At 42.8% G+C, this 15,222-nt stretch overlaps 1 protein-coding gene across 1 annotated transcript in view; it reads left to right on the top strand.

The window, feature by feature from the left end:
- Positions 1–15,222, top strand: part of KANK2 (KN motif and ankyrin repeat domains 2) — a 1,503,136-nt gene that overhangs the window by 1,459,138 nt on the left and 28,776 nt on the right. Inside the window, exon 11 of the mRNA XM_044082338.1 lies at positions 12,707–12,907. Coding sequence (XP_043938273.1) covers positions 12,707–12,907 — 201 coding nt within the window. The remainder of the gene's footprint in view (positions 1–12,706; positions 12,908–15,222) is intronic.

The following is a 15,222-nucleotide window of genomic DNA, read 5'->3' as shown; positions in this document are numbered from 1 at the left end:
AACCTCTTCTTCTTCTTTCGGCTGCTCCCGTTAGGGGCCGCCACAGCAGATAAACTGTTTCCATTTCCTCCTGTTTTCTGCATCTTGCTCTGTCACATCAACCACCTGCATATCCTCTCTCACCACATCCATAAATCTTATCTTAGGCCTTCCTCTTTTCCTGTTACCTGGCAGCTTCATCCTTAGCATCTTTTTCCCAATATACTCTGCATCCCTCCTCAGCACATGTCCAAACCAACGTAATCTTGCCTCTCTGGCTTTGTCTCCAAACCTTCCAACCTGGGCTGACCCTCTAATATACTTTAGGCAAGGCTCAAACGACAAACCCACCTCCATAGGTATCACAAGGGATAAGAAACTAAGAGTAATGCTACTCAACGCCAGAAGTCTAAACCTCAAGATGCACACACTCAAAACTCTCCTTAGCATGGAGAACATCGATATCTGTGCAGTAACAGAAACCTGGTTCAAGGCTCCCGAGAACACCCCAGCACTACCAGGTTATACCTCATACCATGCTTTTCAGCCCCAAAACTTGGACCGAACCACAAAAGGAGGGGGAGTATCAATATTCGTCAAAGATACCCACACCTCCAGGTTGGTGGCACAGCACGAAGCATCAGAGACTATCCATGTGCAACTAACAGTGGGTAAAACTGCCTTCCAGTTTATAGCCTGCTACAGACCACCCTCCCAAACCCAGGAACCCCACTCGGCCTTCCTGAGAACACTGGAAAATATGAAGGTCTCTCCAAACACCATTATATTGGGTGACTTCAACTACCCAAACATAGACTGAGAGCATTACTCTAGCTCCAACACCCTAGCCCAAAGGTTCCTAGAATTTATAAACTCAAATGCTATGTAACAACTTGTTACCACTCCCACAAGAGGGGAAAACATACTGGACCTGATCATCACCAACATGGGGACTCTATGCTCCAGACCAGAAGTGTATCCCTCACTGGTAAGATCAGACCATAAACTAATCTCACTGGATATTCACATCCCGACCCCACCCCCTGCCCAGAAAACCACAGTGAAAAACTTCTCTAAAGCAAATTTCACACTCCTCAAAACCAAGTCAAAACCAAGGTGGAATCCTTCAAAGCCCCCGGACCTGCGGAAAATATGGCCCAGACTGCAGAATCCTTTATAAACGCATTCTATGAACACCTTCAGGAATGCATGGATCTTGCAATCCCAAATAAAACCAAGACCCAATCCTCCAAAGGCAGACGTCCTGTCTGGTGGACCCCAGCCATAAACAAACTATACAATAGAAGGAGGAAGCTACTACATGATAGAGCAAAATCCCAAAAAGGGAAGGCATCTGTGATCAGTATTAGCAAAAAACTATGGACATTCATAAAATCGTCTAAGGCCAGCTTCGAGAGAAAAATTGCACAGGACACTAAGGATAATCACAAGGCTTTCTTTAGTTATGTTAGGAACCTGGGTGGGAATTCCCAGATATGCTCAGAATTAGTCCAAAATGACAAAAAATACACCGAACCCACAGACATTGCCAACATCCTAGCTGACAGGTTCAGTGCAAACCCCCCCCCACCAAAAGGGCAAATATCTATCCCAGCAGAGTGCTGCCCCCCTGACATCTCAGATGCTCAGGTAAGAGCCGCCCTCTCCAAAGCAAAAAACACAGCATCAATGGGACCAGATGGTGTCCCGGGCTGCGTCCTACATGAACTCCAAGCATAGCTAAACCCAAATATAAAACTACTGTTCAATCTCAGCCTTACTACAGGATATGTACCCAAAGAGTGGCGTACAGCAACAGTGGTCCCACTCCATAAAGGTGGTGCCTCAACGGATCCTGGAAACTATCGCCCCATAAGCCTGACTAGCTTGGTCTGCAAAGCTATGGAAAGGATCATCATGGACCTCATAAATAAAGATACTGGCGACCTACAAACACTGGATCCTACCCAGTTCGGCTTTGTTAAGGGCAGATCCTGCCTCTTAAACCTGGTCGATTTCTTTGAAACAGTCACCAAGGCCATTGACAAGGGGAAGGTGGTCCACACAGCCTACCTGGACCTCGCAAAAGCCTTCGATACAATACCCCACTCGGGCATTATAGATAAGCTCACCAGCTTAAATATAAACCCCTATGTCACTAGATGGGTTGCAAACTGGCTCAAGGACAGAACCCACATGGTTAGAATTGCTGGAGCCATGTCAGGTTCCAAACCAGTTACAAGTTGCATCCCACAAGGCTCAGTCCTCGGACCTCTCTTGTTCGGTATATATTTCTCGGAGATACAGGCCAACATGGAAGGACTGTGGCTGACCAAGTTCACAGATGACTGCAAACTGGGCGCCATAATCGACTCTGCAGCCGACACAAGCATCCTCCAAAAGGGCCTCATAGAAACAGACAACTGGTGCCAGAACCATGGCCTCAAGCTAAACGCCAAAAAGTGTATAGTCATCCCCTTTGGCAAAAACAAAGTGCCCACAAATTACCACATAGGTGGTAATCCATTAAGTACAGAAGAAGTAATTAGGGACCTGGGGACCCAAGTTGATAGCAATCTCTCATTTGACAACCACATGGCCAAAGTGGTTAGAAGAACATTTTATATAGCCCACCTAATCATGAAGGGATTCACATCTAGATCAGGGGAGGTCATCGTGCCTCTTTACTCATCCCTCATCAGGCCCATAATTGAGTACAATGCCCCTTTTGGGATGTACCTTACCAGACACCTGCAGCAACTGGAAAGACCTCAAAAGTACCTCACCAAGAGGATCAAAGGGCTCAAACAGATGCCATATGCTGCCCGATTAAAGAAACTCCAGCTCTACTCAGTGGCATACCGCCTGCTCAGAGGCGATCTGTGCCTGACGTAAAAGCCATGTCCAACCCGGAATTAATGGACATGCTGCACCTCAGAAAATCCAAATCCCATCGAGCTACGCGCTCGAGAGACTTGAACCTCAGCACTGAAATAAATAGGACATGCTGGAGGTTCAGATTCATAACCCAGAGGCTCCCTTCACTCTGGAATAAAATCCCAGTCCAGGTTAGGCAGAGTCCCTCATTGACTCTCTTCAAGAGGAATCTTGATGAGTGGATGGGAGATCATAGGTTTACCCCGGGTATCACTTCTGTGACACTATTAGACAGAGACACAGTATACCAACCTCGAAAAAGGGCATAGCAAAATTAATTTAAAATGGGTGGCGAAAGCCAAACACACTCTGGCTAGGCTTTTAAATGCCCTAGGGCAGATAGCCTAGTATGAACCTATGAACATATAAATTATCATTCAGAAAAGGGCTTATTTGATAAATTCAGTACTGATGGGAAAAATAGAATACCTAGCATGTGTATTTAAGTTGCGAACAGTATTTGAAAAGGAATTATTGCACATAATTTTTCATTTATATGCGGTTCTTGATTAAACCCTGTAAAAAGAGAGGGTTTGCATGTAAATAAAGTAGAAGGAGGTTTAGGGTTAATTAACCCAGTGGTATATGCTGCTTCATTACATTTGTACAAAGTGTTAAAGTGGATAAATGAAAAAGATGGGACATTAGTAGTAAAACTGTATAAATATAAGTATGATACATTTTGGGGTATGGTAAAAAGTAAAAGAGAAAAAGAGTGTATAAATGAAAAAAAATTAAACATTGATATGATTAAATATGAATATTATAAGAATATAAGTAAAGAATATGTTAAAAGAAAGTATAAAAAATTATTTATGTTATATGGAATGAAAAAAAAATGACATTATAAAAACAGTGTAGAACCATAACAGAAAAAACAAAATAACTTGTTCTACTGGAACCACAAACTGCAGCCTTACTCAGGTACAAAATTAAGTGCTTTCATTCTTTATTCTGATATAAAACAGAACTTCTTCAGAATTTAGTGAGTGTAGGTAAAACCTCATTTTAAAAGAAACAGAGTCACATGCGGCCAAAGCTTGTTCCTCAGACCACTCATCTCATCTCATCTTTTTCTCTGGATCCTGGTGGTGTTGTCCATACAGTGACTGTGGACCAGGGTTAGCCACATCCTATGCATATGTTGGGGTCCCCTCAGTAGGCAAGGTAGAACCACTCTTGTTGGTTTTGGGAGAGGGGACAGGGAAGGTGCCAATGCTTAGCCAGAATGTATTGCCCATCCCTGGGGAAGCTGTTGCTGCCATTAATAACCATATATTTCCCAATTTTCATGTAAAAAAGAAACAGAAAACTAAACATGTATATTCTGCACTCCTGCGCTAATTTCACACTGGACAAGGGTAGTTTATAAAGTCTGGTCTTGTACAGGCTATTGACCCTTTTTATCAGGTGGTTTCTGGGAAAAGAAAAACAGATTCCCCTTTTTTGGAAGAGATTCAAGAAACTGAATCTGGAGAGGAATGTTATGGAACAGGTGCAATTATTTTTTTCCTTAGATTTCTGATCCAGACTCAGAGGAGAGCATGGTATCTGACTCTCACTGTCGAGGATTCTCTATCTCTGTGACTATTTTTAGAGGTTTCTCAGTCCCTCAGAAAATACTGTGAGCTGTTATAACTGGAATTTCCAGAACCTTCTCTCACCCCTAAGTGCTGCCGCATTGATGGATGTGTTTGACACAGCCTGTGGTTTCCCTGAGGGCCGGTAACTGCAGCTAGGAAAGCAGATATAATGTATAAAGTGCCTCAGTCTTTCAAATTTTTACAGACTCATCGCAGACTTGGCACAGCAGCTACAACTTTAGTTAATCCAGCTACTGCAACGAATTCTCACAAGGACTGTAAAACAACTAATACGTTTCAGAAAAAAGTGCAGGCTTCTACAACTATAATTTTCAGAATTTTGAATTGTCAGGCTCATTGTTAGTTTATTCTGACTAATTGTACAAGTATGAGGAATGTTTTATCTGCAGTTTCTTTACATGAGGAAAATTTTGATTTGTATGACTTAGTTTCTTTGACTTCTCCTAGGCAGGAGCTCCTCTCACTCCCATAATCCCTTGCTGCCCTCTAACCCCTAAGATCGAGTTTGCCCAGAGCTAGAAGACAGCCAGAATAGATCTGAATGACCAGGTAGGACATTTGTACTCCTCTAGATCCCACAGGATGTGGGAAGGAGAGAGTGATAGTGATGAATAGTGACATAGGATAACAGGGATGCTAAGTTATGGTAAGTACATAACTCTTATCTGATGATATCCATGTCACTATTCCTGACTTCTGGGTCAGAGTCCCCAGCTACCACACAACCCTGAGTGGCCTCATGGAAGGATGTGTCAAAGAACTGTGGAGCCAAAGGAAGGAAGCCCTGTTCCCTGAAACTAGGTTGAGCTGGTAATGAATAATAAAAGTGTGAGGAGAAGACCCGATGGCCACAGCACAAATCTCATCTAAAGGGTATCAGGCTAAGTAGGCTGCTGAATTAGCCACAGATCTAGTGGAATGAGCTCTGACATGACCTGGTAAAGGCAATCCCTTTGAAGTATAAACCATTGAAATACAATGGGATATCCAGTGAGATATTGTAATCCTGGATACTGCCCAGCCCAATCTGTTAATAGACAAGGCCACAGACAGTTGTTCAGATTTACAATAACTCTTTGCCCTGTCTAAGTAGAACTGTAACTGTCTATGTACGTCCAGTGTGTGCAGCAGATACTCCCCTTTATTGGAATGGTTGGGAAAGAAAACTGGCAAATGAATGGTTTGAGTTAAATTTAAATTTGCTTTTGTAGCTACCTTAGGCATGATAGAGGGGCTAGTCTTGACAGTCACTCTGTCTCTATGAAAAAATCATGTATGGATGCTTAATTGAGCGAGTCTGCAATTCAGAAACTCATCTTACAGAAGTTATAGCCACCAAAAAAGGTGGCCTTCCAAGACAAAAACTTAATGTCTCAGGTTGTAGCAGGCTCGAAAGAACTCTGGGTAAAAATTGCAGCACAAGGGAATTGTCACAAGGAGGACAGAGATCTTTGATAGGAGGCCATAGGAGGAAGACACCTTTAAAAAAGGCCTTACAAAGATGAGAAGAAAAGGTAGGTTTGTCGCCAACACAACAATTAGGGATGGCCACCAGCTGCAACTTAATAATGGAGAAACTGTCTCCATGCTGAAAAAGAGAAGACAAGAATAATAAGATTTCTTGAGTGGGAGCCAAAAAGGGATCCAGATTTCACTGATTGGCCCAGACATAAAATCTTTTCCATTTACTACAACACACTTTTCTGGTGCAAACTTTCTGAGAGGCCCGAATGATGTCTCTGACAGGAGATGCAAGCTTGGTCTGGTCAGGAATTAGGGGAAGTGGACAAATCACGCTGTCAGACGAAGAGTCTGAAGGTTTGAGATCGGAAGATGATAGGGGTGAGAAATCAGATCCAGAAGGGGATCCAGTACCCAAGGTGGGTACTTCAAGTGAGACCTGAGAAGCGAAAATCACACCTGCCGAGGCCAGAAGTGGGCAATGAGGATCAAGAAAGTCCTGAGGCATTGAACTTTCTGAAAAAGCCTAGGGATGAGAGGTATCGGAGGGTAAGCATAAAGGAGACCCAGGGGCCAATCGTGAACTACATCCATGGGGGACTCCCTGGCTGGGGGGATCAGGTCAAAGTGCTTGCTGCATTTCTGATTGAGTGGGGAAGCAAACAGAATGCAACTCGGTTGACCCCAGTGAAGGAAAATCTCTTTTGCCACTGAAGGATTCAGGGACCATTTGTGATGACTCAAGATAGCTCTGCTGAGCTTGCCTGCAAGCATAATGGTTTCCTGGGAATGTGCATTGCAAGGAGAAATTGCCCCAAGGACATCACCCATTCCCACACTCTCATGGCCTCATGACAAAGTAGATAAGATCATATGCCCCCTTGTTTGTTGATATACCACACAACTGCCATGTTGCCTATATGCACTGCAATGCTACCCAGAGGAAGGCAGTCCTGAGAGGCTTGCAACATGAAGAGAACTGCCCTCATCTCCTGTACTTTGATGTGCAGTTTGGTCTCTGCAGGGGACCATGTACCTTGGATTGTCTTTCCCAGGTAATGCCCCTCCCACCCAAGTAGGGAAGTCTCTGTGGTCACTGTGGCACTGGGGAGAGGAGGAGTGAAGGGGTCTGCCCACAAGGAGATTGAGAGATTGAATCCATCAAAGGAGATGATGCTGCATACTGGAGTGAAGTGGATGGAAGCTGTCATTGGGTGAGACAGAGAAGACCATTGGACTGCTAGAGTCCACTGAAGAATCCTCATGTAAAACCTGGCTAATGGCACAAGATAATTTGCTACAGCCATGGACCCCAAGGCCCTGAAGATGAAGCGGACCATAGGATGAGACAGATCTAGGAGGCACTGAACCTGGGATCTGATTAGTTGCGCACACCTGAAAGGCAACGCTGCAATCTCTGACACAATGTCTAGCTGGATGCCGATAAACTCCAAGTTCTGGACCAGAATCAGGTTCGACTTGATTAGCTTCACAGTAAACCCTAGCTGGTTGAACAGGTGAAGAAGGTACTGAGAGGCTGCAACCAGTTGATGCTTCATGGCAGCTGTGAGGAGGCAATCATCGAGGTAGGGAAACACCTGGAATCCCTGCAGTCTCAGGTGGGCTGCCACCCCTGCCATGCACTTGGTGAATACCCGGGAGGCTGTGGTGAGATCAAAGGGCAGGGTACTGAACTGGTAATGATTGGCCCCTACAGAAAGGCAAAGGTGGCTCCAGGAGTGCCTGTCTATTTTTATATGATAGTACACATCCTGGAGATCCACAGAGCACATCCACTCATCCTTGTCCAAAAGGGGCATGACTGGAGACTGACCATCCAGAACTTTGACTTCTTGACAGAAAGATTTAACTCACTTAGGTTCAGAATCAGACGAAGATCCCCCATTCTCTTTGGCACCAAAAAGAAGTGAGAGTAAGTTCCAGATCCTCGTTGTTATGGGGAACCTCTTGGATGGCTCTTTTTTGAAGATGTTTGACCACTTCCTCCTGAGCTAACTCCCTCTGATAGGGTGACGCATCAGGGAGAAATTTCTTGACTGGAGGTGGGGTGGGGTAGCAAAAGGGAATAAAATAGACCCTGGAAACAATGTTTAGCATCCACTGATCTCCTGTGATGTTTTCCCAGGCTGAAAGGTACAGAGACAAATGATCCCTGACTGCCTCCGGGGCAGGACAGTTGGGCAACACATCAGGAGCACTAGCAGGGCTTCTAAGACAAGGTTTCCCTGGAGCCCTGATTATGCAGACCCCTTATGTGTCTAGGGTGGAATTTACCATTGAACCCTCTCCTCCAATCTCTAGAAGAGGGTTCATCCTTGCAGACTTCTTATGCGTCTAGGGTGGAATTTACCATTGAACCCTCTCCCCCAACCTCTAGAAGAGGGTTCATCCTGAGCCTCCTGAAAGGAAGACTGCGACTTACAGAACCATAATTTCTTTGCCCCTCATTGTGTCTTAGAAAAGGAACACTGAGGAGTAGAAAATTTGATTCCCACAGCCGGCAAGGTCTTCCCTTCTTGCTCATTGCAAGCCAGTGTCCTTGACAGATGTGTCAAAGAGAGTTGATCCATCAAAGGGGGCATTGGTGAAGAATGGTTTAAAGGGCTCCACAAACCCGTTTAGGCACAGCCAGACAAAATGCTGAATAGTGAAGCCTGTGCCGGCCATTGAGAGGTGCCTTCTGCAGCACTGGAAATCAACCTCATAGAGGAATTGATGAGGGATGCAAGAGTGGATAGCTTGGGAGACACTTTGTTCAAATCTTCTGCAGGCATCAAATCAGAAAGAGAAGCAGTGAGTTCCTTAACCAAGTTCCTTTGGAGGCGGGTGAAATGTGCCAGGTAATTAAGTGCCGGCAACCCAAATGTAGCTGAGGTAAAAACCTGCTTTCCGTGTCTGCTGATCACCCAAGATTCTTGACTGTGGACATGGACAGATAGACTGTGCTTTGCCAACTCTTTTTTAGTAGCAGCTACTGCCCACTATAGCATCAACTGGCACCCCTTTGGACCAAAATTTCCTATCCATGGAAGGACTTAAGAATCTGTCCACTCGCTTGGGCACTGGCTCCACAGTATCAGGCTCCTTCCAAGCTCTGCTGGTGATAAGGTCAATCAGTTTGTCAGTTGTGGGGAAACCCAGGTGGTAGATGAACCCAAACCCACCTAAGCCTTCAGGAACACAGACTTATCAGAGGATGGGGGTTGGGAGGACCATCTACCTTTCAGTTTGAGGATCTCTAGGATGCCTCTGAAGGAGGCATCTTGGGTGGAGATCTGGAGGACCCATCCCCTTCATCGAGGTTTGTATCTTCAGTGAGACTCTCCATGAGAGAATTGAGGTGCTTCCTCTCACACATCCTCTTCTGGGGCACATCCCCTTGAAGGCTGGTTTGGGAAGGCTGACCATGAGCAGGATGAGAAGGCTCAGCTCTCAGAAATGAGGGGGCTGGGAAGGGCCCTGGAGAGCAGGGGAGGCAGCTCCAGCAGTGGAGAACATCTTCTCTACTATCCAGAAGGCCAAAGGGCTGGACAATGCTCCTTCCCTCTCCCCGGTGGGCAAGTTCACCTGAGAAGAGGGAGCAGAGCATGCCACTGCCCCAAGACCCCCAGATAATACCGGCCCCAAACTGTCGACAGCCAAAGCACTGAGGGGCAGAGACAAGTCTAAAAAAACTGGACAGGAACCCTCACCCAAGGACTCTGGAGCAACTGCTTGGGCCCAGGACCCAGTCTGCTCTGAGGGGGGGGGGCAGAGAGCAGAGACAGTCAGGGACTCGAAGGTGTTAGAGACAAATTTGGCTCTATGGGTCCCCAACACCTCCTTACTGATCCCCAAGTCTTGAAGATCCAAAACCACCTGAGTTGGACAAGGAACTTGAAGTGTGATAGCAGAAGAGGGACCCCTGACCAGATGGGCAGAGGACACAAGAAGCATCAACTCAATTCCAGCCTTGACGAAGGATCTCATCATCCTGCCCTTGTCAGAAGGGAGCAAGCTCCTGGAAGATCTAGAAGAGAAGTCCAAGACACAAAACCAATGAAGTATAGGAATGAAACTCCAACATGAAAAGGCAGAGCTGTTTAATGTGCAAATTATAAAACATTAAGCACTTTCACCCAGAACATTCCCAGGCTTCTTCAGAACAATTATGCAGTGCAAAGTATGCCTTTTTATACAAGTTCAGCAGCAAAAAATCAACCAGTCCCTAATAACGAATCTTCTAAAAAAAATCCCCCAATTCCAAGTAACATCTTCATCCTTAAGTATTTTAACACAAACAAATAAAATAACATAAAAATACCAGATTGGGTTTAATACTTAAACATATATTGGGAAGGCTGTGAGGTGCTTAAGGAAAAGGGCATATGAGCATTTTTACGACATTGCATGTTAAAAAGAGACTAATGCACTGTACAAGCACTTTAAAAATTGTAGGAACACTAAATTTAAAATTTTGTGGTGGAACAAGCTTTACATGACCCCAGGGGTGGATCCTGAGAAGACAAGTTAGAATATAGGGAATTATTCTGGCAAATCAAACTGGATGCAGGCAAACCCCTGGGGTTGAATGACCACATTAGTATTAACAGTGTTCTTAGATTTAGGGCTGCTAAATTGAGAAATATGTAACATGAAATATGTTAACTACATGTATAATGGTATTTTAAGTCTTAAAAGGGTATGTTTTAGCATTAAACCCAATCTGGAATTGTTATGTTATTTTATTTATTTGTGTTAAGATAGTTAAGGGTTAAGATGTTACTTGGAATTGGGGGATTTTTCTTAGAAGATTTGTTACTATGGATTGGTTGTTTTTTTGCTGCTGGAATTGTAAAAAAGGCACACTTTGCACTGCATAATTGTTCTGAAGAAGCCTGGGAGTGTTCCGGGTGAAAGCACTTAACATTTTAAAATTTGTACATTAAACTGTTCTGCCTTTTCATTGCTCTGTTTTTGTTTTCTATTTTTTTTTTTAATTAAAAAAAAACTTTAGGGTAGTTTAGGGGTAGTAGCGAGACAGCATGGAAGAAATACAAAGGATATCAGGTGTGTGTGTTTAATTTTAAATAATGTACCTGATTTCCATAGTAATTTGTCCAAGCTGCCTTTCTGGTATGTCCAGAGTTGGGGCTAAAGATTTTATTTTTATTTTTTAAGAAATATAAATAAAATTTAAACAATATACCAACGGAAAGAATTCCGGGTGACTGGACCTTTTTCCATTGGTATATTGTGGGATTTACAATGGGCATGATGGTTGGGCTGGCCAATCAGCATGCACATTTTTGAATATTAATGGGGAGTCACTGTATAATTACAGCTTTTCATGTGTGCATGCTGGAAGTGGAACGGTATAAAGACATACGTATTCTGGCTCTGCAGAATTTGAAAAGGGAGGGTCAGGGTATGAAGCTCAGCAAAAGGGGTAAAACATAGGGGAAGGCATGCCTGGTCAACTGAGGGATCATATTTAGGGATGACATGAATACTGGTTTTACAAGACAGTTGCTGAGTTAATGCAGCCCTTACCTTCCACTTTGAGGTAGAGTGCAGCTCTTTGCATGTGGATTATATTTAGTGGCCCCTACTTTGTTGCACATCAACAAAGTACTACATGGTTGAATGTAGGGTTATATCATCTGGGTGAGCCTGTGTACAGAAGGAGCATCTCACTTCATGAGGTGTGTTCTCTTTTCATATCATTACAAAGCAATGAGCAATTACAATGATCAACACTAATGCCATTTCACACACTCATGTGCTTTTCTCCGGATCATAAAAATGCAGACATCAGACTGCAAAATGTACATTGATGAACTACAATAAATGTTTAAAAGAGGTTCTAATCTCTATCATTCTGGTATTGAAGATGTCTGGTAATTAGCCCAGAGAAGTAGGACTATGAGCTGTTATTGAGGTACTTCCCGTGGTCCAAGGTTTGATTCCTTGAGCTTAACTATGTGACTCTGAGCAAATCACTTAACCAGAGAGTGTTCTTGGGCTGAGTCTGAAAAAGGCACCAGTGGAACAGTCCTTCCCCTATTTATAAAGTAAAATAAAATAAATACAAACATGTGCTCTGGAAGCTTTGTGTGCACCTGCCTTGATTCAGGATGAGTGGGGTCATACACACTGTTTATGTGATATTATTGTATGCTATGCCACAGAAAGAAAAACTGGAAAGAAACTGGCTAGTACAGCTTTAGCCCAAGAATAGTCCATGGGGCAGACTGTTTGCCTTTCTCAGCCACATCTGCTCTGCTCATGTCAACAGTACATGATCACTTATTCAAGATTTAACCTCAGGTGAAACTGTGGCATCATGAGCATCATGGTGACATTTACAGGCTCAACAAGAGAGGCCACTTAGGGAAATTGTTACTTCCTGAGTGAGTCCAGGGAGATTTTACTGTACTAGCCTTGCATTACCAGAAACAGCAGAGGTATACATCAACAACGGTCTCCACCATCAGAGGTATACATCAACAATGGTCTCCACCCAGTCATTTTATTTCCTCATTCTTCTTCATGTTGTTAAATCTGAAGAGTATATATTCAAAGCACCAGTCATAAGAGTAGTTATGTCACACTGCTGCTGCTTTTGTACTGACTGCATTTTTTTTCTGTATTTTCATATAGTGTTTTATAACAGTTTTCATATGGTGAACCTATACTCAGCATTTTTTTTATTTGTTTTGTAGGCAGGTCAAACAACCTTGATGCTTGCGGTAAGCCACGGACGGTTAGACATGGTGAAAGCCCTCCTTGTGTGTGGAGCAGACATTAACCTACAAGATGAAGATGGATCCACTGCACTGATGTGTGCCTGTGAACATGGGCACATGGAGATAGTCAAAGCCCTGCTGGCTGAGAAGAACTGCAACGTGGCATTGACAGATAATGTAAGTCAAAGTACCCCACATTCTATTTATCACTTTTTATCAATAATCTTTACATGGCTCCTAGGGTTTATTCAAGTGCCTGTTTCTGTAACTGTTAAATGCTCAAAGCAAAAGGAACAAGCATTTGTCAATGCCAGATGTTGCCTTCAGTGGAGCTGCAGTGCAGCTGTAGTGGTTAAAGATATGTGGTCATTAAAATGAAACAGTGTTGGCAATTGGCAAGTAGCAGTTTAAAATCCTAAGCCTTCAGAATATTCAATGTGATATGCTATACAAGGTCTGTGGGTGGTGTACAACATATATATTTTATATTATGATCATTCTTTTCCAATTTCCTCTCTATGTATAGTATTAATTGTACTACTTAGTAAGGCCGAGTACAAAAAATGCATCCATCATATGCCACATTGAAAATTTGTCACTATTCTGTAAACATGGTACTGCTATAAAAAATGTCACATTCTAGATTAATAATATTTAACAGTTTCAAAGTACACAATGAGTGAAACATTGTTTTACAATTTGTTTCACTCTGGAAATGCCGTTTTGTTGTTACAGTTTGTTTACAAATATTAAGAGAAGACATAACCTGTATGTAGGGCTGTTATACTGGTTATGCATTAGCAGACTAGTATCAGGGGAAATATTGATTTATGTCAAATAAAAAAAGATGAGTTCAGTCTCTCAGGATAGAGGAAAGACAAAGGTCTGTGCTGTCAGTGATCTAGGTTCAGGAACAGGAGATGATGTGCTGAAAGGGTCAGCCAAGGGGATCAGGTGAAGCAGCCATGGGATAGTTGTTCCATTCTGGGCACACAATATGGGGTCTACTGCTATCTGTGTGATCTCTGGCATAGCAAAGGCTTTGTATGCTGATGTCTGTAAATGAGATGGAGTGACAGGACATCCCTTACAAGATACATGGTCATATATCCCATGTGCAGTGATTTCATTGGACACTGCACAATTTGTTAAGGTTCCTGACATGTTTCTACAGAATAATGATTCCTGGCACCCTGTCCATAATTCCTATGCAAGATTTCTCTCTCCCCTTCTCGGAATGAGTATCCATAAGGCTATGCCCCTCAGTAAAGTATGGACATTCAGCCTTCGAAGGGTTATATCCAGGATCACATAGTAAAGAGCTACACAACTACTAAGGGAGGATGGAAAAAGGCTTGGAAAAAAACAGAGGATAGAAGTGGCTGAATAGATGACTGGGGTGTGTATGAAAAGAGAAATAATTAAAAAAGGTTTTCCTGAATGACAAATGTCAGGTATATGAGAGCAGAATGATACTGACATGAATTAGTTAATTATATGTATTTGCAGAAAGGCACAGTGAAAAACAGCAATGCAACATAATAGCCAAATATAAGCAATGTGAATATTTTCCCCTTTTACATGATTACAAATATTTTCATGAGTATTTGCATATAAGTGCATGGCCAGGTCAGCAAAACTTTAACTGCATTTGGTCCAGTTCAGCTTCAGTTTAAGCCAACATTTGACACTGAGAAATACTTGTTTTGCTTGAAATGACTGTCACAGTAAGAGTTTTCCTATTGTTATAAAAGTAGTACATGGTGCATGATTGCATGAGCTTACTTCAACTACAGGTTTCTATAGTGACCATTTTATGTTACAATGGCAGTATAATAGCAGGATGTAGTCAAGCAATACAGTGTTGTAAGGCATTATCAGAAACCTGCGTAGCTTAGGACCACGGCATTCTTCTGCAGTGGGACATATGCCACCAACCATAATACATCAATATCTCAAGAATGCATTTACCACACAAAGAAATACGTGAACTTCAAAGGGCCCTTGGTTAATTGCAAATGAACTGGAAAATGGTTGTATTTGAGGTTCTTATTGTTAAAGTTTACTTTGAAGAATCAATGTTAATTGAATAATGCAGCCACATTTGCTAGACAGAAAAAATATGGAAAACAATGCTTGCTAGAATTACAGTTCTGTTTAGGAGTAAATATAGCACTTATTAGTTATTGAAGAAAAAGGCAGTATATAAAAGTAACAGTGCTGAAAACCTAGGGCACCTGAGATGATTGAATCTACTTGAATGAGATCTGCAATAAAAACAGCTGGAAGGAACTTCATGGTTAAAGGCAACAGAATTATGATATAATTTTTTGTGTTCTGCAGAATTGTCTTGACAGAGAATCAAGTAAAATGCATCAGTAAGGTATTACCCCACAGACTCTACTACCTAGAGTTGCTGTATGTGGTCTAAGATAAGAATATGCACATATGCTGTGTCTGTGACTTCAGTGATGAGCGTTTATCTTTGTTGA

The sequence above is a fragment of the Protopterus annectens genome, chromosome 9.part0 (genome assembly GCF_019279795.1).
Source record: "Protopterus annectens isolate FY-2018-M chromosome 9.part0, PAN1.0, whole genome shotgun sequence".
In the NCBI taxonomy this organism is placed as follows: domain Eukaryota; kingdom Metazoa; phylum Chordata; order Ceratodontiformes; family Protopteridae; genus Protopterus; species Protopterus annectens.
This window is presented reverse-complemented; position numbering and strand designations above follow the sequence as displayed.